Raw genomic sequence first — 26,333 nt, forward strand, 5'->3', positions numbered from 1 at the left:
AACCTGAAATCAATTAAATTATTATTTTTAAATCAGTGCTTGGGTTTTATCTGTTGTTCTACCAATTTAAACAGCTCGGTGCTTTTGCTGAAAACATACAGGGTGATACTCTTTCTCAGCAGTACTACAGCAGTAGCAGGGAGTGAGGCCTGAACTGGCAACCTTTAATGTAAAGGGCTATGTCCTTAACCGCTACGTCATCTACTGCCTTGGAAGCCTGTGTCCTCATTGAAGGAATGCTATTTTAAGCATAAATAAACCAGACTTGGAATTATAATTGGATATAATTGACAAGCTGCACTCTGTATGGTGATGCTCATGCCAGGAAGGAAAGGGACTTGGGTCTTGTGGTGAAAAGTCGACTCATTCACACACACAGGTTTCAGCAGCCGTGGGCTGGACACTGGACAAGCCTCAGAGTCACGTGGTTCTCCTCACCCTTCAGGCAACTGCAGCAAGAAATAAGAAAAAGTGCACTCTTCCCCCATATTGTGACTCAAGACCTGTGAGAATTTAGCAGAAACAATAGCACTATTGAGCATCTGACATTTCACTAATATCAGCGTCCTCCTACTAATGAGTCTATGAGTAATGTTAAGTAAATGGATGGTATGGTGTAGTCTCTTTCAATACCCCCCTCGGGTCCCTGGTCTGTGGACCTTTCCAAAGGTGCTGAATGCAGCAGTTACTGAAGTAGAACAAGTATGTGGCTCATACTGGTAAATTATTCTTGTTATAAGCATACATATAAGCAAATAAGCATATAAGTTATAAGCAAATAAGGTTTACTCGTTTGCATAAGAAAAACAGACCATGTTCCTCTTTATTCCCCACTTGCAACCACACCAGACAAGGATCATACCTTTAAATTCTTCACAAGATGCTGCATATTCTAACCCTGGAAGTCTTAGATCACCTATCCTTAAGACTTGAAATATCTCAGGATTGTAATGTACAGTTTAAATGATCATCTTAGAAATGCATATATGTGCATGTCTTTCGTAATTAACCAATGGTCCCGCTTGCTTGTACTGGTTGACAGAAACAGGAGCGCTGACACAAGACCTTTTCCTTCACATCCTTCAACTTCTGGTACCTCTTAAGCCATCACTGCAAATGTTAGGAGCTGCAGGCAAACGCAAAAAGATATGCACACATTAATTAAGAAACACACAAAAGTCTTGACAGCAACCAGGTTTAAGTAATTGCAATGTGATTCTTATTATAGATGTTCTTAAAAAAAAATGTGTAGTACTGATATGGAATGACAGCAAGGTGAGGTGTTGGTGGAGACCTGGGTGGTTGTGCGCTGCCCTGAGCTCATCAACTTGAACAGGTGTGTTAAGGTCCCAGCTGCTAGTTGGAGATGCTCCCTGGGAGGGAGCTGTCATCCAGGTTGAAGCCGGGTTGAAACTCCAACACAGGACATATGGTTAGACGCACAAACTGAGTTCATGTGATCACGGTGCACCATCATACGGCTCCCCTGCATCTTTCATATTTCTGGCAGCGCGCACTTGAGTTGAATAGCTTCCTGTGGCAAGCAATAAAATATCACCCAGTGGAAAAAAAGAGGAAACTGCTATTTGGATACTGCAACTTTTAACAATTTTACTTTGCCATTGTTTGGTTAATGGCTGTAAAGTGAGCTATTATTTACTGCCTTGACAGTGCTGCCTTGCCTTTGGGTACGGAGGGGAAAGGGTGGCCTCTTCCTGCAATCAATACAGTCAGGGCTGTTCATCCTGTGCCGCCGCTGCAATAAGGCAACCTGAATATGTTGTCCGTTCAGTAAGCTCTTATTTTTATTGAGTATCTAAAGTGGTTGTCTCCTGGTATGGATAGATACCGCCCACAAAAGGAGCAGAGTTGCCAGCGCCCCAATTACCTCACTGCTGTGTCAGACGTTGTCTGATCCGATGGCGTACAGCACGCCCAGCAGCTCCAATTACTTCTATCAGGCCGGGACGCAGCTGCGATGCTTCGTTGCTGCGTGATCACTGATAGATAGTGTGTTTGTCTTTCGAAATTACCGAAAAGAATTACTGTAAACCTCAGCTCGCCGCTATCAGTTCACCGTCTCTCTGCGAGGTTGTCCATGTCCCTCCATGTGGGTTCTAGCCTGCATTCACAGGTCCAGAATAGCTGAAATCGCTCAAGAAAAGTGCTCACAAATCAGTCTGATTGACGGGGCAGTTTCTCCTTTCCTGCTCACTATTTGGTAGCTTACATGGATTTTACCCTGGCGCTTGTCTACCTGAACGTAGGTGGTCGCCAGGGCTCAAAGCCGTTGTTTGCCTATCCAACACCTTAGGAACATCCCTGCACTCAATGACCACTCACTCCCTCCTCTGTAATATCAGGCACAAGCGTTAGCATTGCTTTAGATTACTTAGGGCATCAACACATACGATTGTGTCAGTGGTGAACAACACCTATTGGTGTCCTGTTCACCTAGGATCCAGGTACCCTTCACTGGAGGTTTCACATCAGCCAGTCCCTCATCTCAGTTGAATTCTCCAGTGCCCCTCCCACTTTCTTTTCATTCTCACCTTCTCACATCTCTGCTTTTCCTCTACCGCAGCCTGATGTCTTTCTGTGCTCTTCTGGGATTGCCTACGGGACTGTCTCCTCTAGGGGTTTAGTTGAAGAGGGTCTTACGGTCCTGCCCATCCTATGAAAGGAGTAACTCCTGTTAGATGATGCTTGGAGATCTGGTGGTCCGCAGCTTTTTATGGACTTGTTTATTTTTCACTGACCCCTGACGGCTCCAGCTCTTCAGATATAAAAGCACTTGCGCTGATCAGTCACATACTTTAAACTGTTTCCTAGGGTGGGGTGCACAACCAATCTGCCTAGGCCTGTCTCAGTTATGTACTGATTGACTGTGGCCCCACAGAGATTTATTTTATGCCAGTTTAATGTGAATAAGTTTTTATTTTCCTCTCCTCAGTTGCAGGTTGGCCACTTCGTCAACACAATCACCAGTCTGTCCTCTCAAAGAACATCTTTGTTAACTGTATCCCATAGATTTACTAATGTATCTGTTCTTCTCCTTACAAATTTATGTTTTATGTCTTTGTCAGCTAGCTGTTGTTTTATTTTTGGTTTGTCTTTATTGGTAGTCTCTGAAGTGCTCTGAGTCTGCCCTCAGGACAGAGCGATATATAAGAATATATTGTATTGCAAACTGTTTTTTCTGCGGTGCAGTAGGGCTCTTGATCAGGGATTCCACATGCTGGAGAACACATCGTATTTGCTTCTACTGTACAAGCTTGTCCTTGAAGTTCTAAAGTACCGGCTGTGTCTGGGGGTTCCTGCAGTGCGAGTCTTCAAAAGAGAGCCACAGTCACACATCACTCAACTTCTCCAGTCCACACAGCACCCAAGCCCATGGACCACTGTCACATTTCATTCCAAGTGCTCCCGAGTTGCTTCTTGTTCGTACGGCATCTCAGGAAGGGCCTCGAAATCCTCGTGCACAATCACGGTTGTTGGGTATCGTTGAGCATTTACCTTGAGCTGTTGAGTGTTAGCTCTGCCCAGCTCTTCATAAGCACTGCTGTCTTAGACACTCTTCAGGGATCTTTCCATCTTGCAGCTCGATTTCTTCAGACTGTGCCCAGGAGAGGGACCCCCTCCTCCACATGCTCTGAACAGCCATCTTCAGTGCTGAGAAGTACTCCCAGAACTGTGCAGTCTTCCGAATGTGTCCCAGGATGAAATCAAGCGCTCTCGGTGCAGACACACGCAGTTTTGGGGCACAGATACAGTAAGTGGTCCTCTAGAGCCCACCTGTATTGCCTAGTGAACACAGTAAGTCCCTGCCAGTGTTTTTACTGTCACATCTGAGGGGTGGTGAAGTTCCACACTCCTAATGGTGTATATACAGTGTGCTCTTCCTTGCATGTCTTCAGTAGCCACACCAGGAGCCACCAGCAGATGTTTTCAGGGCTTCTTCCCGTGCCAGTGGAGGACCCAACCCCTTGCATGCAGATTTGTGTGTTTGGCATGATCTCACAGTGTGCTACGCACATGATATGCTCTTGTCAGTCGTGCTCTATATGGAGGCAGCTGCCCCAGAGGTTGCTGCTGTCAGACAACTTAATGTATGCCTTGTTCTACTTCTCCAGAGCTTTGATCAAAATCAGCATCCTCTATTTAGATTCCAGCAACACAGGGCAGCCTGATTCTGCTTCCTCTGCAGTCTTACAGTGCTCTGCTAAGAGAGTCTGCTGACCCCCTTTGTCTGCAGACAACCGGGCAGACTAAATCCCCATTTACCCTGCTTATTCTCAGGTTATGTTCTCAACCATGTTATCTGGTCTGCCGCCGGCATCACAGAATAATCTTAATTCCTATTGTTTTAAATTTATCAAAATAATCACAACACATTGTTTTCCTATTTATTTTAGGAATCACACCATTTGTTGCAGGAATACAACCTTTCTATTCACTTAGCAGATGCTTTTGTCCAAAGCACCTTACAATGTTAAGGTTACAATTATTTACCTATTCATACAGCTGGGTAGCTTTAGGAACAATTTAGGGTAAGCACTTCACTCAAGGGTTTTACAGCCAGAGGGGGGAATTGATCCTGCAACCTTTGGAGCCAAAGACAGCACCGCTAACCACTACACTACCCGTTGTCCCAGTCTCATTTTTTACTTTCCATTGGAAATTTTTCACTCATCCCTTGCAGTCTGCACTTTTTCTGCTTTTGGTCTCTGTCCAAGGATGGCTTTGGAAAACTCCAGCAATGCTTTCTTTGCAGTTTGCTTCGGTACCCATCAGGGAAAGTCCATTAACTTTCCTGTGTTGCATATCCTCTACTTAATGAGAACTGAAACACTGCAGATTTAAGTACAAATAAGACACAGACTCACAGCGGTAACTGAGGGCTTAATCTTCTCAATGTGCCAGGAAAGACGTCTTGGCTGTTGAAAATGACACTCTCTGGAGCGTCATGGAAATTAAAGCTCATTGATAACTGCAAGCCTAGGTCTTATTTGTACTTAAGTTTGCAATCCTTCATTACATTTTCTTAAATACATAAGTTCCCAGTGCTCAGACTGTACAGCATCTAATACCAACTTATCAAGCAATGTATGTCATAGACTTCTTTTTTGCTTCAATTTGGTAATGCTTTTAATAAATAAATGCATTTACTTTTTAGCAGATGCTTTTCTCCAAAGCAGCTTCCAATGAACTCTATGTAGTGTTATCAGCCCACACACCTTATTCACCAAGGTGACTTTCACTGCTGGATACACTACTTACACCAGGTCACTCATCCATACATCAGTGGAACACACTCTCTCTGTCACTCACACACTATGGGGGAACCTGAACAGCATGTCTTTGGACTGTGGGAGGAAACCCACACAGCCACAGACAGAACATGCAAACTCCACACAGACTGAGTGGGTATCAGACCCACATCCTCTCACACCACCCAGGCACTGTGAGACAGCAGCGTTGCTCACTATGCCACCGTGCCACCCGTTAGGGTTTGTTTGATCAAAGTCTCTATATGAAATGTTCAGAATTGCCATCCTAGCTGCAAACCTCTGTTGCCTACCAGATTGTCAGTGGCTCTCATTCCCAAAAGCTGCTTACGTGATCACTCACTATGCCCCAACCAGACTGCTAACTGCCTCCCCCAACACACACACACAGACACACACACGAGAAGTCCAAAATCCAAGTCCAATCCAAAAGGCTGAAGGTTCTCGGTTCTGTCTCCAGTGTGCTGGAATGATCTCCCTCAGAACTGCTGAAACACTCTCTACATTCAAGAAGGGTTTCAAAACACATCTCTTAAAAAAATGACTCTGATTCTATATGCAGCTACTTGTGTAACATGCTGACAAAAACAATGAACTTTAACTAAGTGACTGTTCTTCGTAAATTGCGTGTCTGTATTTGTATCTCTCTGTTTGTTGGTGAAATGCACTTTTGTTTACTCCGAGTTATATGCTTCTAAGATGAAAAGCATCTACTGAATGAATAAATGTAATTTAATCTGTATGGGTCTTAACACTGGTTCTATGCCCTTGCATGATCCAGAAAATGCAGTATTTGCTATACAGCATTTACAAACACACTGAGATGGTGGCATTTTTTCCACATATGGATGGAATGTTTGATCCATATCTGAAGTTCACATGAAGATGATCATCTGGTCTGCAGCGCCCCCACATGGTCAAAGCCATCCACACAAAGGTGTGTGTGTGCAGTCTGCTGTCTCCAAGGGCCCACCACCTTTCCTCATGAGTCAGAGCTCTGTGAGAACATGTTTGTGTTGATCTCTGCTCTCCTCTGAAGACATTCTGCATGTTGCTGAAGGGCACAAGAGATGGAAAGAAGGAATTCGGCATCCAACAAGGGTTCTGTCACATGTATCTGAGACACTGCTCTCTCGCCACGACCATTTATATTTACATTTATTCATTTAGCAGATGCTTTTCTCCAAAGTGGCATACATCTCTGAGAACAATATAAAGAATGCATTACACCAACACAAGAGATCTGGATGTAGACACGTGATTGTTGAGTACAGTCCATTTCTCCTGTAATGTACGTAAAAGTTTGTGTATCTCTAAAAAAAGTTGGAAGATGATCAGGAATAGTCGATATTCTGAGTTTTATACAGCTACTTGTGTGATAAACGTTGGTTCATATGGTGGAAAGAAACTAACTGCACTTAAAAATCACACGTCTGCAACTGTCTCTTTCTCCTAATGTAATGCACACATTGTATTTTCTATGAGATGTACGTCGCTTTGGAGAAAAGCGTCTGCTAAATGAATACATGTAAATGTAAATGTACAGTCAATTTGTCACTTCCCACTGTACGAACCAGTAGACATCACACAAGTAGCTGCGTAAAGACTTTTCCGTTATTAAGCAAATTATTTTTAAAAATTATTAACCATAAACATATGTTTATCATGCACTTCCAAGATCAGGGGAGAAGCGAGTCTGAAAGAAGTTAATTTTGAGACCCTTCTTAGAGACATTCAGCAGTTCTGAAGGACAGAGGGAGGTCATTCCACCAGTCAGAGCCCAAACGGTTAGACCTTTTTTGAATGGAACCACAAGAGGGCAGAGGTGGAGGAAGGTTGCAGTCTGGTTGGAGTGTGATCAGGTCTTGTAGATACTGAGGAGCAGATCCATTGATGGTTTTGTAGGCTATAACCAGAGTCTTGAATTTCTTAGTTATAGGAAGCCAACGCAGAGAGATGAGAAGAGAGGGATATATTGAAACTCTTTGGCAGGTCTAAAACAACTTGTGCAGCAGTATTCTGGATCAGCTGGAGCGGTTGAAAGAAAATGAGACTTCGAGTCCATCATTACGCCCAGGCTTTCAGTCGGTGAGGTAGGCAAAATGAGAGAGTTGTCCAGTTTCACAGAGTTCTCGACAGGAGGACAGACCACCTCTTGTCAAGGAAAAGAGAGGAATAAATAAAGAAAGAATAGAAAAATTCATGAATTGTTGCCTTGCCAACAGGAAAAAGCATAAATATCATATCAGCGAGCCAGTGATGCTAAATCACAGATTTAGTGCCCCCTTTGAATTTGTAATGAGTAGCTGTCATTTTAAAAAATAGTTCTGGTTATTAGCATAAATTTAAGCCTGACATAACCATTCTATACTCAAATTAAGGGAATGAATTATAGGGAATGATGAAGGAAAAGTGATTACGCACTTAGTTTGTGCCTTATTTAGTGAGTGCAATGATATGTAAAAAGAAGCATACTGCGGATCCATTGTATCAGGAGTTTTAAAATTAGCATGAATAGTTATTGTCTTCATTAGCTGTTAGTCTTTTGCAGGAGTAGGTTGAAGATCTGGACTGATGACCACTTTTCTGCGTCACACCACCGTCCAGGACCTGGAGGTGCACTGAGCTTCTAAAGCCAAACTGTTCCTTCCAGTAAATATCCTTTTTATAAAGGGGCATAAGCGTTAAGATGATCTCGATTCAGGAATTGGGTAATTAAACAATGTAAGCGATAAAGAGTAACTATTTTAAAAGGTAAAATACTCTTTTATATTTGACAGAATGGAAGAAACCACACTTCATGATCTCACAGTCCCACTTTGTGGTGTCCTTCTCCTATACTTCAGTTTGCAGACTGTGCTGATTGATTTACCATAGCCGTTTAGTGGTGGATTTACCTCCTGTTGTTCTTTGGAAACTATTTTTGCCTCCTGTCATTATACAACAATGTTGAACTGCTGGCGAGCCCTCCTGTAGTTCTGTTGCAGTCCCGTGTTTACATTTATTCATTTATCTGACGCTTTTCTCCAGAGCAACTCACAATGTTCAGGTACCTACACCTATTTACCCATTTATACAGCTGGGTAATTTTACCAGAGCAATGTAAGGTAAGTACCTTGCTCAAGGGTACTACAGCTGGAGGTGGGATTCTAACCTGGAACCTTCTGGCTCCAAAGGCAGCAGCTCTAGCCACTGCACTACCAGGTGTCTCTATACTTACCTCCAGTTGTTCTCCACAAGTGGAGTACAACTTACAGCTGTTGCTTTGCAATCAAAGTGCCTGGGTTTGAATCCTGAATTCTGGCTGTTGGTACCATGATCAAGGAGTCCGTCCTGAATTTCATCCTGTGAAAACCAGGTCAGTTGAGCAAAGGGGTAAGAATGGCAGTAGGTAGCTTAGTATACAACTTCAACACTGTAAACGGTTTCTGAGAAAAGTGTCAGATGAACTCATTCAGGAGTGAGGAGGAGTGTGAATGCTGAGCTGCTCAGGACAGCTGAGACAGGAAGGCAGTAGACAGTGTTGTCCAGGTGATTCCTTGGTGTTTCCGTCAGAGCACCGAAAAATGATCAACGATCCCTGGGTCTCAGGTCTCGGAGAAATTGCGTCAATAATTTCACTAAGGTCTCTGCAAAACAAGCCCATCGCCATTCTGTTACTGCTAGTGACTGTTTAAATCCCCAGTCTGGAATAAAGCTGAGACTCTGGGGGTTTTGGTCTCTAATGACAATTTTGATCTCTTGACAAAGAAAAAAAACCTGTAGAAAGAGGTAATGAATTTCTCACTGCAGTGGAGGCCAGGAGTGTTTCCAAGAAGACAGCTGACCTATATAGGGCTGATAGTGTGACTGCCATGGATTGCCTTAATACTACATGTTTAACCCTTTCAGCCCTTCTAATCCACTTTCTTCACAGCTCTGCAGATCATCCTCGCAAACACATCAGAACCAGGAGCAGTGTCTCACGCGCAGAAGACTTTGCATTATCACTGATGAATTCACACACATCTGAAATCTGACAAGTAAGTGACAACGTGAAAATAATTTTGAGCTATTGGAACATGTTGCACACAACTAATTTTAACTGGTAGCGCAGATCGGTTCCAAAATCAGTCACACCGGACAAGTTCTCCTCACATGTGTATTTAACTTATATTTAAGTTAAATGTACAGGTGAGGCGATACTGTGGTAGCTGTTAGTGTAGTGGCTAGTGCTACTGCATTTGGACCCAAAGGTTGCAGGTTTGAGTCCCACCTCTAATTATTGTTCCCTTGAGCAACAACTTGCATCAGTTAAAAAAAAAAGTTACCCAGCTATGTAAATGGGTAAAAAATTGTAAGTACTTCAATGTTGGAAGTTGCTTTGGAGAAATCCATCAGCTAAATGAGTAAATATTTATTTCCAGTATTTAATTTTGCGATGATGGGATACAATAGAAAAGGTAAAATTCTGCTACTTATGTCTTCCATTAGTGCTGTTATGATGAAGCTAAAGAGATACAGTCTGTGAGGACAATGAGAGGATTTTGCTACATGTCACACTGGTAATATGAGTGTCATTCACACCCTGTGAGCGTGACGTTTGGGAATTCCGGTCACGTACAGATTTATGGTTTAGAGCACTCATTGTGGTCAATGTACGGTTTCTCTCTACTGTGAAGTCAGTTGCACTTCAAGTTCAAGTTGTGTACGGTGGAACAAAAAGTAATTTCTCCGGAGACCATGGTGTGACACAAAACGAGTACGGACAATAAATACACAGGCCAAAACTAAAAAAGGGCTGTACCGAAGGCGGTTTGTGGTGTATGGTTCGTAGTTCAGCCTCTCTTTCTTCTGTTTAGTGGTTTCTCCTCATACAAAAAAGATCTGTGTGGCTTAACACTGAGTCCATGATTAGATATGTTCTCTCTGCTTTCATTTTGTCATGGTGGGAGACCGACTCCAGGGACTCAGTCGCAAGTGCTGTGTCCGGTCAGGGAAGACGAAGGCGAGGTCGGGGACGAGCGAGGGTCAGGCAATCTGCAAATGTTGCTTGGGGAGGTAACACAAAGCCGTGGTCGATGGAGTGAAGCCGTAGGTCGGAGAGCCAAGGATCGTCCGAAACAAGGATACTGGGATAAGGAGAGGGAGGAGAGGAGCAGAGAGGACCGGGAGGAGAGAATGAGGAGCAAACAAAAGACACGGGTCAGGGGTCGTAGGTCGAGGAACGAGTTGCGTGTTCCTAACGGTGAGGTTCCCCAATCAGGTGTTTCCATGCTGCTGCTTTTATACCGTCCTCCTTAATTTCCCATAGGTGTGGTTGTTGGGCATGTGGTCGGGGGCGTGACAAATTTCTGTAGTTATATTTTTTATTTCGTGTGTTCATTTGTTTTGCTCTCTGCTTCAGCCTACAGGGAAGAGAATTAACTAAACGTATAAAATCATAACGTATCGTTTTGTTGCGGAAAGGTTCTAAAATATAAGCAAAGTGTAATGTACTGTATATTGCAATACAATAAGTATAATTCCCCAACTAATGAAACATTAGAATATGTGAAAAGGGGTAATAATAATAACACGTTTGTGACTGTTCAGTGCCGGTCTATGTGATTAATAAACAACATAATGAGAGCGGCAGCTTATAGAACAGCTACCTAAACAGAGTGCTGCTTTCTGCAAAGTGAATAACTGCTTCTAAAGTTCATGACAGCAGCTGATCTTTTTGAAAAGTTATTAATAATTCAGGAAAAAATTCAAGTGAATCATCCAGGTTGCTAATTAGACAGTGGGCTGACATACTACAGAGAATGTGCACAAAATTGCACTGGCAGTGTGCTGAAATTTACTGCCATCAACATTTAGCTGGATGTTGTTCTGCTAAAAGCAAAAATGATTTTTTTATTTTCGTTTTAAGATACTTGAAAAGGTTCTGGTACTTTATTTTCTATGCTCATTTAATCTGCGTGCGGTGAACAGAGACGATGGAAATTGCTACTGGAGAACTTCTTGCCTTGTTGATTTCAGCAAAATGAACAGGTTATGGGAGACAAAGCTTTCAGAGGAGACAATGCTCAAGTGACCTGTGTCCAGCGATATGTCCCCAGAGTGCAGCTTTGCACAAACCACCCTACTGTGTTTACTTTCGAAGTGTCACGTGAGCCTCGGAACGCTCCAGTCAAGTGTGGCCTGTTGCTTTAGCGTCTTCCCACTATTTTGAGGATCTGAGATTAATGGAAAAGTATGGTCACGCTGCTGTGAGTGTGGCAGCAGGAAAACCCAGAGCAGTGCAGCAGATACTATAATGACCTTCCAGAACCCAACCTCCCACACAGTCAAGTATTTTTAGCTGCCGTCTGTGTGGTTCAGGAGTCGAGGTGCCTGCTTTTTATGATCTCTGAACTTTTGAATGCCATCTCTTCATGCCTGGAGCACAGGGAATTATGAGGTCTCAAATATCATTTGGAATAAATAGGACAGGAGACACATTTGTCCTAAGAAGTGCAAAACAAGCTCATAATGTCATGCTGACTAATGTCACAATCCGTGCGACGTGCACAATGCCACATGTAAACTCGCCCTTGAAACGTTAATTTAAAAATGTCACAAAAGGGCTGCAAAATGAATATTGTCCAACGTGAACCAGCTGACTACTGGGCAGGATGGGCTGTCTGGCGCAATGTGCAAAGGTTATGGATGAACAAGACGAATGAGGGGGTGTGATGGATGAGCACGGTGAATGGGGGGAAGTTTGGAATATGAAGGATGGAAGAGTCAAAGCTCGGAACAGTTTTCACGCAGAGCCTTACCGCTCCTCACGTCTCCAGCAGAAGAACTACGAGCCGTGGGGGCGGTGCAGAAAAGAGCCCTGGTGGTGTCAGTAAACAGATCATCACATTTCAGCAGCTGTGCACCAGACGCCAAGCACTGACTTGCACTGAACCAGATTTACCCCGACTGACACTCACCCACTTGGAAATGACCTTCCGCAGGTGATGCCACTCTGTGTGTGATCTCAGGTAATTTAAGGCTGAGATGAAAATGTGGTATTGTGTTACACTTTGAACACTGTGATGGACTGATGTCCTGTTCAGGGTGTAGCATAACTATCCTCGTGCCTCCGGGATAGGATAGGCTCCGCGCCACTGCGACCCAGACTTGAACACGAGGCTAATAAAAGTGAGAGCGACTGAGTTATGGTTCAACTATGTTGTACTGTATGTATTGTGTGGTGTTTTGCTTTCTTTATTTTGTTGCATGCAAAATCAAAGCTTCAGACTACATTTTCAGAACTGCTTGTCCCATACGGGGTCACGGAGCCTACCCGGTAACAGAGGGCATAAGGCCAGAGGTGGAGGGGACACACCCAGAACGGGACGCCAGTCCATCACAAGGCACCCCAAGCAGGACTTGAACCCCAGACCCACTGGAGAGCAGGACTGTGGTCCAACCCACTGCGCCACCACACCCCCTACAGCTTCAGACTAATCATTTAAATTGCATACATTATATAAGTATATACAATGTAATACAGGTATTTATAGATACACACGTGTATATGTAATGTCTCTAAAGTTCACTTCACATAATTGTTGATTTTTATTGATATCTGGTGTGTACAGAATGATAGGTAATCTGGAGAATGTTAAATTAAGCCAAGGGCTTAAAAGTTCACCTTCATGTAGGCACTTTCACAATGAAAACGTCGTCTTCTGTTGAAATGCATACACAAGATTTACATGTCATACATACATACTTTATATCGTTTAGGGTTACACTTTTGTCTATGAACAGGCACGCACGCATAGTGCCTATGTGTTCTGAAACGGAGGAGCGCAGGCTGCGTGTCACTCGGCGCTTCCTGACAGGCGCCACTCGGCTCGCGCACCTGACACGCAGCGAGACACGCGCCCGCGCGCGCGCCCTCCTCGCTCGTCCCTCGCTGTGCTTCTGCCGCTGAGGAGCGGGCGCGCGCGGGCTCGATGGGCGGGAGCGGGACGTCAAAACTGAACTTGTGCTTCCCGTAGTGGGGAAAAGTATAGCACTAGACGACTAGTGTTTATCACATGTTCCTGGCAAAGGTGCGCGGAGCGGAGACGCGGATATTAAGCTGACACGAATCCCTCATTCCTCTTTTGGAGCAAGAAGCGCCCAGCGCCCCACACAGCAACCCACTGTGCCACACAGTAACACACGATACGCTGTCGGGCTACGGAAATGGAAGTTGACGTATCGCGTCTCGGGTTTCCAGAGAGCGTTCATCGCGTTCTTGCCGGGCTTCGAGCTTTTATTTTGAGCGGGTAATGCCCGAGCACCTGTTAGTGCTCTTCAGAACGCGCTCTCTGCCCGTTCCCTGGCTCCTGCGCGCGGCCGCCCCCGGGGCACGGAGAGCAGCGCAGCGCAGCGCAACGCAGCGCCCATTCTAGATTCTTTCACTTGAGCGGGTAGCGCGCGCCGTTCGCCTCGCTTCTCCCGCCACTCGTAGTACACGCTCACGTGAGGATTAAACTTGGGCTGCTCCGCCATGGCCGACGCCGGACACCACGAAGATCGCAGAGACGATGCTGCGGAGGACGAATTTGGGGAGATTATCAGGAGTCGAACAGGTAGGAGGATATTTCCCCCCGACGACGTACTATTAACGCTAGCGTTTGTGCGTGTGAACAGTTTGAGTTTCTGCGGGAAACTTACCCGTTCTTTCTTCTCCTCCTGCGCGTCATGCTCGTGACGTGTGGTTTTTTCCAGAAACTTTAAAAGCTGAACTTAAGTACTGTAATATATTCAGTGTAACGCGTAAGGCTCGTGTCGTGCGCATTTGGCGCATGCAACTTTAACAGTATCAATAAATAATAATTATGGCAGATGGATTGATTGATGGAAGGTGAGCTCTTGACTTGACTTGTGAGCTCTTGAGAGAAAACCACCCTTCGGCTCATCATGGACGGGTTTTTCTCTCGATCGTGTGGCGATAAAACGTGTCACCCGTGTTTTCCCACCTCGGAGCGCCTCAATAATTGATGGAGTACATTTAAAGTGGAGGTTCGCTCTATTTGCGCTCTTTGAAATAGGACGGGTCACTGGCGGCTCTAAATAGCGGCGCGCGAGACCGCGGCGGTTCGCGCTCTCGCGGGTCCCACTTTGACGGCCAGACACTTACTTAGTTTGTACAGCGTCACTGAAGAAAGTTTCACAGCAGTTTATTATATACATTTTCTCAAAACACGTGCGATGGTCGCGGTGATAATAATAATAATAATTTAGCATGTTTTGCATTCTCTGTTTAAGAATCTGGAAGAAATGAAAGAGCAGAGAGGCAAGCTGAGGTCGTGGGTGTGAAGTACAGAGGGAGCTGGAGCGTATCTCCCACTCCTAAATAATTACTCTACCCTTATGGTAAAGATGAGCTCTGGGAATTTGCGGTGAGGGTGTGGACGGATTAGGCGGGCATGACATTTAGGGTAGGAACTAACGGCAGTATCAGTATGGAATGGCAGACTCACTGGACAGTGGACGGTAGCCTGCTCCACCATTCTAAATATTATTACATTTTAGACTTTATCTTTACGTTCATAATGCCATCAGCACTGGTAACCTAAATACTTTGCCAGCTTCAATAGATTTTTCAAGTCAGTACTATTATGGTTGTATTCACATCTTTGCGTATTCATTCACACTGTCTAAAACAAAGGAATTAAAGTTGAGTGTAGCTGCTTGGATAAATAAATATCATTGCTGGATGTCCCAGTACAAACCTGTAAAGTAGTTACCTTCCAGCTGGTGGGGAAACCACATAGACATGGGTGAGGAGGGCTGGAGATGACACTGCTGCTCTAATAAGAAACACTATATGGATACCCCTCCTGTGTCTACATTGTGTTTTGTGCATCCATCATGTCTACGAAACACCCATCTGTGTCTCCTGCTACTGGTGAGAAGAAGAAGAGGAAGGCAACTACTCTTGAGGAGAAACTCAAGATGATTGCCCAGGATGAAGGCAGCAAGTTATCGGAATGTAACCCCATTGTAAGTGGGGGACCATCTGTATATAAATATATGCCATCTGTATTACTGAGACATTGGATATTAAAGTAGTTAGGACTGTCACTCTCAATGGCTGTGCTACTCAAGTCCCTTGTTCAGTCCCTCATTCCGGCTGTAATACCTTTGAACGAGGTACTTTTCTGCATTCTGATACAGCAAGAATACTCCAGAATACCCTACTGTTGTCACGTCCACGTCCACGCCCACAACACAAGCGACAACACCTGACTCTGCACTAGCTCTTGAGTAATCACTCACCCTGTAAAGACCCTCTTCAGCTCCCGTACCGTTGCGGAATCTCGTTTGGGACAACCGCCCTTCCTCGCGTTACTACACACACTCTTACTCTATTCACGATCTCTGGTTTTTTTGACTCCTGGCTTCGTTCTCCGGCCACATCCATGGATCCTCATTCCTGTCCTGTTCGCCGATCGACCGACCCTTCGCCTGTCCCTGGTTTTGAGAACTTGCCTCTTCCCTCAACTTCTGACGAAAAACGCTGCACTTGGGTTCAGCCGTCCCGGCTCGCTGTGTTCCGCGTGACAACTGTATAAATGTGTAAATCATTGTAATGTTGCTTATCCATCATTGTGAGTAGTTTTAGAAAAAAGTGTCAGTAGATTTGGCACCTTGATTTGAAATAGCAATCCATTAGTAACAAGTCCACTGGCTAAATATAATAATAATAATTAATAATAAGAAGAAGAAAATAATTGCTTTGCTGACCATAACCTTCCTCAATAAGAGCAAACTGAACTTTTATGCTAGGAAGTGATACTGTTTTGGTGTGGTCCCGTAGGTGTACAGTACTCCAGCTCTGTGGTATTCAAGTAGTCTCTGGGTTGTAAGGCTCTTATGTAGGGGCGATGCAACTTTTTCTAAGATTACCATTAACCTGCCAAGTTTAATATTTTGCTCTTGATTGATGTGGGTCATGTTTCACTGTCATGTGATTTTGACATTTTGCTAGTTTTGTTGACCTGATCTGCTCAGGTTTTTTTTATACATATGATGCTGGATTGAGGGGTTCTCTCTCTTTCCTTCTTGCATCTTGTTTGTAATTTCATTTTTTACTGGAAGGACAGAAGAGAGTGTTTCCAAAGTGGTAGCCATGGTAATTAAAGCATGACCTCTGAAGAATCGCTTTTTAAGAATGTGTTTCATAGGGTGCATTTTTCCCCTGACTGTATCTATTGATGAAGAAAAAAGCAAATGGTGTGATCACCGTATAAGGTATATTCACAGTAAGGAGTTGCATCCCCCTTGACAGTTTTTAAAGCAGGCTGTGCCTTCACTTTGGTAGAGTCCAAGAGGGGCCCGAGATGGGAATAGGATGCAGTTGATGAGTGCTTGGCAAGCTGTTCGGGGACAAAGGCTGTGGGAGTAGCCGGTGCCATGTCACAGGGAATTGTCTCCAAGGCAATGTCACTCTAGGGAAGAAGAGGGAAAGACATCATTATCATCAGAGAGCAACCGTGGGCGGAATTGCAAATTCCAAAAGCGTGAGGCAATTAGTCAGAGCTGCAAAATGAGTCTGAAGAGCAACTGCGGGTGAGGTCAAACCAGGGTTGTTACACGGGGAATCCCAAAAAGTTGTTCACAGCATTTGGCAACAGGAAGGTGCTCAGCATGGTGGTAATCTGAGGGATGCTGTGCTGCAGCTTGATGATCACTCTTCACCCTGTTATCGACAAACATATAACCACACCCTGGAGCACTGGACTCTAATGTTTGAAGGTGGTGGCACTTCCACAGTGATGTGCTGTCCATTTTACTGCCATGATCTCCATTCCATTAGAGGCCTTTATTAGAGGGAAGTAAATGTAACGTGATATGTGCCCATTGCAGCATGACTCCCTTTGTCCCATAATGCAGAGCTTCCTCTCTGCTGAGGGTACTGTCTTTGGGAAAAGCTTTTCTCTCGCAAACTATGTGCATGCTGTGTTTGAGGAGCATGAGGATGGATGTACTGTACCGATCCTTCATATGACTCCCAGCCGCCATGCCACAAAGACATTTTTACACATAAAACACAAACAACATCAGAAATCTCTGCAAATGGCTACTTAAATGGATCAGAGTGGACAGCTAGATTCTGGTAGCACAGCCTTAAACCCTTGTTGACTCCATGCTAAATTATATTATATCCATTATGTCCTGGCTACACACTGCAGCTCAATAGCCCATTGAGTGACATTTTGTTAGTGTTTCCATTTTTCTCCCTATATTTGTCTGATGATCAGTTTACTACAGTGGTTTAATTTGTTGCCATTGATTGAAGGCAGTGGGGCTGCATGCTATGAGTGGTCTGCTGTAACAAAGGTGAAAGCTTTTATTGAACACCCCAGTAAACTTTGCATTGTGGTTTTATGTCAGTCAGTCATGTCATAGCGTTTTCTTTAATTGTTTTGTTGCCCTTTAGAGGGCTTCTTGTCACCAACTGGTATCAGTGAAAATAAATCCCTAAACTTTAAGTGCAGCAATTGCATCAAATTACTCTGAAAGGTTTCAGTGCACGGCCTTGCCTGTGTCAGTGCCCAATGGATACCTGTGTGTATATGTAAAGCTTGGATATGCTGCCATAAATGTGATGGCAGCTAATGCTCACCTGATTTAATTTCAGCAGCTTTTATCTGCCTGGGTTTCCATCTCCTGTGCCATGAAGTAGATTAGTGAGAGAAGTGCTATAAACTAGATTACGAGGGAGATATAGAAGAGAGTGATGTTTTGTGTCGACAGCGTGGATTCTTTTTTCGTTGCTCTGGGTGTGTGTATGAATGTGTGTCTTTGGGTAAGAGTATGTTCCGGTGGTCGGGTGTGTTTGTGTGTGGATTTCAACAATCAAATTGTAAATATGTGCTCCTCCAAAAAGTTTGCAAGGTGTTCATCTGAAAAAATCATTATGACATTGCATAAAAAGTCAACATTGTATACTACTTCAAAAAATATATTAGCACATTTCAGCATATAACTTTCGATTCAAAATGGATAACCACCAGTACTATGTTTCTGGGCCAGAAACCTTCTTGCATCCATTTGCAAATAAATTAAATTGTGAGGAGAGGTTTTTTCAATAGTGCTTTGTCAATTTTCATGACATTCCATCACTTTGTGAACATGTTTCTTCCAGCAGATCCATTACAAATTCTCTCTTACCCAGCATGCTCTGCATGCAGCAACAGCTTCAGCTTTCACAGTGATTAAAACAGACAAGTCACCAGACTTTCCTGAGACAGTTGGATCTCACTGACCCATTCAGGACCCATTGGGTTGGTAGGTTCTCATTAAAAGGGCTGTTTTAAGTTGGAAGAGAGACACGTAGTAAGCCCAGGTAATTAGGGTGCCATCTTGTATCAGGGCCTCTCCGGTTCAAAGTCCTGCGGTTAAGAAATTGGCGATTCCCATCTGTGAGAGTTGTATTACCTTGTATTGCGGAAGATGTCAGGTGTTGGTATCTGGGACAAATACGCAGCTTGTCTTTGAAGGAGAAAACCAATATCGTAAAGTGGGTTGCGAAGAATTGTGGGCAGACTTGTTTATTTCAGGATGGCATTGTGAATTTTTTGGTTCTGTCATATTTAGAGCTGTCTACTCTCCCCTGTCTCTCAAGAAACACGAATGAATTAAGCAGTTGCCCACTGGAGGTTTGCTATGGTCTGGAGCACATGCTGGCAGCACGAGTCATGAGGTAGGGTACACACTGGAAAAGACACCAGTCCATCGCAGGGCAGCCACACACACAAACACTACGAACAATTTTTAAACCCAATTCATCTGAAATATACATCTTTGGACTGTGGGAGGAAACTGGAGCACCTAGAGGAATCGGACACAAGCACGAGGAGAACATGCAAACTCCACACAGACTGAGCCAGATTCAAACCCACATCCATACCCTTGGCCAGGCACTGCAAGAAACTGGGGCTACCTGCTATGCCACTGTCCTGCCTCCTGTTTTTATGTTTTTTTGTCAGCTTATTTTAAGGCCAGGCTCCTCTTGCCCTATACAGATTAGCCAGCCTACTCTCTCTTTTAACTGAGAATCTCCTTTTCCTCTTGAGTGTACAGTGCTGGCTCTCTTCTTGTTACTCGCTTGGGCTTCCTGAATGTTCCCCAGGGATGCAGCACTATTGTCATCTGGTAGGGTAAAGGCTCACTTCCTCAGTCGATCCCAGGATCCTGTACAGCAACCTCTTGACACGGCTCTCTGAAAACACTCAGACAAGACAGACAAGACTAGAGGCCTATTGGCTAAAAATGCAGCTATACTATCTTCCCTGATTTCTGCCATACACTAATATTTAAGTATATTAAACCTTTGATCTTTTTCATACAGTTTATGCACAGTCTTGATTTCCCTGTGAGTAATTTTGCCTGTTTCCTGTGGAGCTGTGAGACACCAGTACTTTTCAACACACAGACTATGCAGCTGAAGGGAGGGTCTGAGATGTTGACCTGATAACCCCTCCAATGCCATGTCCTTACTTACAAAGGGTCAGGGCTTGAGCCCAGTAACTGCTCCCAGATTCACAGATCCGTCGTTGCTTGTTGTCCAATTTCTTTCTCATTTTAGCGCGACCTTGCATAACACAGCTGTCCGTTCGGTATGATTGCGGCCTTTCAAAATCTAAAGATAGCATCTTGAGTGAACCATATGAGCCTGGTCACAATGCGAAAACTGTTCCCAACCATGTGAAGGGGAGAGGTCCAGTGTGCAGAATTGCTAGTCATTACCAATAGATGGCGCCAGTAGCCAGTAGCACTGGTGCCTCACAGCTCCTAGGCCATGTTTTCAGAGGTGGGTTTGAATCAAGCCCAGTCTGTGCAGTTTGCATGCTCTCTCTGTGTTGAAACTTCCTCCCACAGTCCAAAGACATGTGTTTCAGATGAACTGGTGACTCTAAATTGCCCTTAGTGCATGTATGAGTGACTGACTAAATGTGTGTGTGATTGCACTGTGATGGGGTAGCTTTCCATTCAGACATTGCCCTGTCTAGCACCTTGTATTTCTGGGATAGGCTCTGGATGACAATGACCCTGCATTGGATGAGCTGCCACTGAAAATGGATGGGTGGATTTGTCCCTTATGAGGTGACAGATGAGGTGACACCTGTGCTGAAAGAAAGATCCGGAATCAAAATAAATAGTGAAAGCATTGTGTCTGGTGCATGGCTTAACTCTGCAGTGTTTTTATTGGAGGGCTGTTACAGTATATTTAGGGGTTACAGAGTCATGGAGTTGTAAATATACCGAATTAGAATTATCATTATTTAAAGTCTACACTAAGTTTAATTGCATTGAGCGCATACTGTTTCATTTAGCACGCTAGCAGCTAGTGTGATACGTAGTTAAGGTGCTGGACCACTAACCCTAAAAATTGCCAATTGAAGGCCTACATTTTCCCCACATAACTGAGGCACTTAAACTGAATAGCTCCAGTAAAATGTCTAGCAGTCTTCTCTGTCAGTCCTCAGACAAGCTACTTTTTACATGCCTTGATTGCCCTCTTAATCAGCAGCAGTTGGCTTTTATTATCAATAATAGTTGGTACTAGATGATTCACTGGAGCACTCCCGGTTGAGTACCTTGGTGAGGAGTGCAAAAGGGTACCTTAACCTTGGTACTTACATTGGTAAAATGTATTTCGGAGTGAAAGACTGTAGTCTCTTAAGCAAATGTCATCTACTGATACACCACGAAGCCACCTTCTTCTGTGGGATTCTGACCAGTGTTACTTGCGGCAAGTGTTTATGTGTATTTGCATACATGTTGGTAAGTGTGCATGGCTTTTTGATATTCGTCATATTGATGGATAAAGTGAATGTTCTTTGTGGAAAGTGTTGTTGGGAGGGTTATCAAGTATTGAGTGCTGAGACTGAGGCTGAGCACTGGGTAACAACTTGAGAAATAAAACAGACTTCAATAGTAAACCAAGAAGAAACAATAATTCATGAAAAACAAGTCTTTTTTTCTGAAAGCACAATGTGAATCACTTCTTGTCTGGAATGGAAACTTCTTACATATGAATGCTGCTGGAATTAGAAATACAGCGTAACCAGAGTGATTGGATTACTAAGAGATTTTGTGTGAGGCAGATTTTACATTAATGAGATTAGAGGTTAGTGAATGAAGATGAGTGGGAGGTAGCCGACTTCGGCAGACGGAGGGTATATTCCCCAGAGCACACTGGTCCTGTACCAGTGCACAAATGTGAACACACACAAAAACATTAAACACACAGACAGACACACACTCAGCCATATTGGCTCGCGCTAAAACATGCATGCACAGATTAAAACACACTGTAAAACTCGGGTACGTGAATAGACATATTTGAAAGTGCATAATATGCTCAACCCCAAATTTAAGTCAGATCACACACAGATAGACATGGCAAAGCCTTCTGTGAAGCAAACCATCATGTAAAGATATGGACCTACACACATACTTTACATATGGAAATTGCATAACTGACTGGCTGTGGATTGGATTATACACATTTTATTGATTATGAATGATTATGAACAACTGCTTTATTGGGCAGATATCCATGTTAGAATTATTAGTGTAATATCATAAAGGTTTTATGAACAATGAGGCTGACAAAACATTTTCTGAGAGCAGAGAGACAATTAAACACGTTTAGCAAAAGATGGTGGGAGAAAATTGGAGCATCAGGAGGAAACCCACACAAACATGTGGGGCCTTCATGCCACCCTGGACAGCATATGATCATTGAAGGAAAAAAAAAAAAAAACAGTGTTCTTGCATGGCAATGTTTATTTCTTCCTTCAGATTTGCTGCATCATGCGATTTACTTCTTCGGTACCCTACAAAGTAGATGAATATTTTAAATTTCTTTGCAGAACAAAAGAAAAACTTAGATGTTGTGCTGTAACCTTTGGATTAGTTGCAGTACATTACATTAGATAGTGTAGTAAAGTTTCACTTAATGCTAATGTGTACTCAACGTCTATTTCATAGACATTGCAGTTATCCAGATATAGCCCTTTCCATGTTACCAGGTTCAAAATGCTCACCTTGTTGTGGCTAAATCTGTCATCATATGTATGAGCTGAAGTAAAAATGCTGTTGAAGTCAGTGAAAGTGACTCCAGTGCTGCCAGGGTGTGATGTGCGCAGAGCTGTGTACCAAAGTGAACTCCTTCATCTCCTTTGGATCTCACACATGGTGCTGAAGCACTGAACTTTGCAGCAGAGTGATGCCTCCTCTATGCTCTCCTCTGATCCCTGAACCTTCTGGGCCTGCTTTTGTACATGGTTGTATTGTGCTGGGTAATTACTTCAGCTAGACATGATCAAAACTTAATCCTAAACTTCAGAACTGTGTTAGCACAAACAGCTTCCATTGGAAATCTTGGAGTTTGCTTTTAAATTTTCTGTTGAATATGCAGTATGAGACTTCTGCATTCTGGAATGAATCCTGGCATATTGCTACGGTTATGGGACCAGTTATGGGACCAGTGTATGTCTATGTCATGCTCTACTGAATACTATGGGATGTAGAAAATAACATATATTGTATTAATTAATTTTAGCATGTACAGAAACATTTTCCAAAACGATATATGTGCTTGAGAGTCAGAATATATTTATGGGCTTGATTTAAACACGTCTATTATGTTTGTATAAAACTTTGTATATATGCTTCCTTTCATGTCAGATTAGTCTGAGTGGCTCATGATTTTATCTGCTGTCAATATCCTGCTCCACATGACATCTCAGGTAGTGATCTCTCATACATTGTTTTGCATTGTTGTAGACCCAAGTCCTTCTGTCTGCTCTCTCCTAGTGGCAGCCGCTGTGTTTTGTCACTGTACTGACTTGCTCCCTTCCAGTGGCCAGTTGCAAACATCTGCCCCCAACCCATCCTTGTTATTAGTGTCTGTCCGTTTGAGTCATTCAAATATACCCCAGACCCCAGTTTCTTTATTTTCTCTGGGGATTTATGCCAACAGGAAAATATAAGCAACATTTACCACTAGACAAACTGCACTAACATTTGAATTAGTTCCATGATTTTGGAAGCCTTTATCCTGAAAACCAGAAATAGTCAACAAATTACCCGTAGTGCAGCAGGAATGTGTGGCAGCCCTGCTATGGACTGGCATTCCATCCTTGATGTACTCCCACAGCCTAGCATCCAGTGATTTCAGGATAGGCTTTGGCAACCCTAATGAGGACAAGCAGGTTCTTGATTATATTCATTTATATTTATAATACATTTTTTTTCTGAACCGCTTGTCCCATACGGGGTCGCGGGGAACCGGAGCCCACCCAGCAACACAGGGCGTAAGGCCGGAGGGGGAGGGGACACACCCAGGACGGGATGCCAGTCCGTCGCAAGGCACCCCAAGCGGGACTCGAACCCCAGACCCACAGGAGAGCAGGACTGTGGCCCAACCCACTGCGCCACCGCGCCCCCACTATTTATTTTTTTTATAATATATTATATATTCTTTATTTTATAGTGGGGGGTGCCTTGCGATGGACTGGCATCCCGTCCTGGGTGTGTCCCCTCCCCCTCCGGCCTTACGCCCTGTGTTGCCGGGTGGGCTCCGGTTCCCCGCGACCCGTATGGGACAAGCGGTTCAGAAAGTGTGTGTGTGTGTGTGTGTGTGTGTGTGTATATTTTATAGTGAGTGAATATTTTACTGGAATGGGAGAATCGCAGCAAAATCTAAAGAAAAAGCAAGGCCTTTTCAACAAATTCAATACAAAGTGAAAGAAATTGTTATTCATTTATAGTCCGATACTTTAATGCAGCAATTCCTGCAGTACTCTGTTCAAGTGTATCATAGCAGGATTTGAATGTTTGTCCTCAGCTACGACACCAAATACTGGATGTCAAGCAATGCATCTCTCAGTCCATGTTTCTTCATCTTGCAGTGTGGAGAACCTGGCTACTGAGTGTTACCGGTAAACTCTGGAAGGCCTTTGCACTCTGTGTCCTGCTGCACTTAAGTGACATCAAGGCGACTGTCATATCAGCGCTGTTCCGCTTGCAATCCTGCTACTCCTCCTGCACAGATTGTTAGCCGCATCTGCCTCTTGCTGCTCCAGTCCTGCCAGATGTTGCCGGCGATTTGTGCCTCCTGCCTCGGATCATGACCCACCCATCCCACCTGGTCTTCCTCTCCTTCCGCCTGCCTCGCTGTTCTCATGGTGCACTGTCCCTCTTCCTTTGCCTGGTGCTGCTCATCTGTGCCTGAGCTCTGGCACTCTCCAGAAACTCCCGATGAAGCCTGTTCAGGTTCTATGCCTCACTGTCTGCACCGCAATTACAATGGGCTATTTTTGGCTAAAAACCTTCTCCTTCGTCTACACCTTTCATTCATGGCCAGCTCATTTTCATCTCCTTTCCAAGCCAGCAGACGATTTTCACCTGGCCAGGAGGTCCTCCATCTTTGCATTCACATTCAAATCATCACTGCTTCCCCAAGGCTTTTTTGTTAATAACACTTGTGCTTCAGACAAGCATGGCCACCTGGAAGTGATCTGCATCACGACAAAAACTGTTCTAAAGCCATCCACTAGGGGTCGCCAAACTCACGTACACCCAAGTGTGTGCGTTAACCAGATAGCTGAGCTCTGGGATGCCTCTTAGCTGTTCCTTTCCCTGGATCCCCAAGATGGCTGTGATTATTCCACCCTATTTTCCGACTGTTGAACACGCAGGGGTGTCTCAGTAGGGTACCCTTTTGAGTTCTAGGTCTAGTTGCCACTTGGTTCATCAGCACTCAGAAGCTTGTTACTACTGTCACCCAACACCCAGTTTTACTTTGCATTGCACCCGCATTAGCAGTCATGGATTTGATATCCTTGTCCAGACACTTTGTTGAATCTGCCTAACTGAGAACTTTCTTCGGCAAAAATAAAGAAAATAAGTAAATAAAGTGAAGTGGCTAAAGTAAAATGACATAATAGGCAGCACGGTGGCAGAGCGAGTAGTGTTGCTGTTTCACAGTGCCTGGGTGGTGCGAGAGGACATTGGTTTTATCCCCACTCAGTCTGTGTGGAGTTTGCATGTTCTCCCCGTGTCTGCATGAGTTTCCTCCCACAGTCCAAAGACATGCTGGTCAGGTTCCCTCATAGTGTGTGAATGACAGAGAGAGAGAGAGTGTGTGTGTGTGTGTGTGTGTGTGTGTGTGTGTGTGTGTGTGTGTGTGTTCCACTGATGTATGGATGAGTGACCCATTATAAGTAGAGTATCTAGCAGTATAAGTCACCTTGGTGAATAAGGTGTGTGAGCTGATAACATTACATAGCATTCATTGGAAGTCCCTTTGGAGAAAAATGTCTGCTAAGTAAATAAATGCAATAGTCAAGCCCAATTTTGATTTTGTTTTTATTTCAAGAAATAATTTAAGTGATCATTCATTCATTCTCTGTACCTTCTTGTCCACTACAGGGTTGTGCTAATCCACAGCCTATCACAGAAGTGCACAGTATGGGACAGCGTACACCCTGGACAGAGATTCAAAATCACATGTGAACAGAACCCCTTGTGGTGTGTGTGAGACACCAGAGCTATCCACTGTGCCACCAAGCTGCTCAAAAATTATATTAATAATAAATAATATTGAAAACAGTCCGTCCTGCAGCTGAACTGGAGCTTTGGCATCTGTTTTTATTTACTAGAAATGACTGGTCTTTTTTTCCAGCTACGAGAGTATCTCATCCAGGTGGAACTGCTAGCATTCACAGCTGTAGCTCTCTGTAGTTTGTTTGGGGGCCCTGAATAGTTGAGCAGGTAATTGTACTAGCTTGGCGCATAGCTCCCCATTCGTGCTGGCAGGCTTCTGTGGCAATAGTTGCGCTAATTTTTGACAGTAATGTACAAGCATTGAGGCATTGTCACGTATGTCCTAATTCAAACAGCCATGTAGGTGCATCAGTCTTAGCGCTAATTATTGAAAGTGATGTATAGCTGTTCAGCTTTTCGACACGTCGAGACAGCCAGGAAATATGTGTTGGTAATTGCACCTTCCCACACATCTCCACGTCC

The 26,333-nt window shown here is 44.0% G+C and overlaps 1 protein-coding gene across 4 annotated transcripts in view; it reads left to right on the forward strand.

Moving 5' to 3' along the window:
- Positions 1-13,180: 13,180 nt before the first annotated feature.
- The window catches only part of dmd (dystrophin), a 205,817-nt gene continuing 192,664 nt past the window's right edge, over positions 13,181-26,333 (forward strand). For all 4 annotated transcript variants that reach the window (XR_003798034.1, XM_029256738.1, XM_029256737.1 and 1 more), the window contains exon 1: positions 13,181-13,870. Coding sequence is in view for 3 of the 4 variants with exons in the window: in XM_029256738.1 (XP_029112571.1) it covers positions 13,789-13,870 (82 nt within the window). In the remaining variant the exon portion in view is untranslated. The remainder of the gene's footprint in view (positions 13,871-26,333) is intronic.

The sequence above is a fragment of the Scleropages formosus genome, chromosome 12, assembly GCF_900964775.1.
Source record: "Scleropages formosus chromosome 12, fSclFor1.1, whole genome shotgun sequence".
In the NCBI taxonomy this organism is placed as follows: Eukaryota; Metazoa; Chordata; class Actinopteri; order Osteoglossiformes; family Osteoglossidae; genus Scleropages; species Scleropages formosus.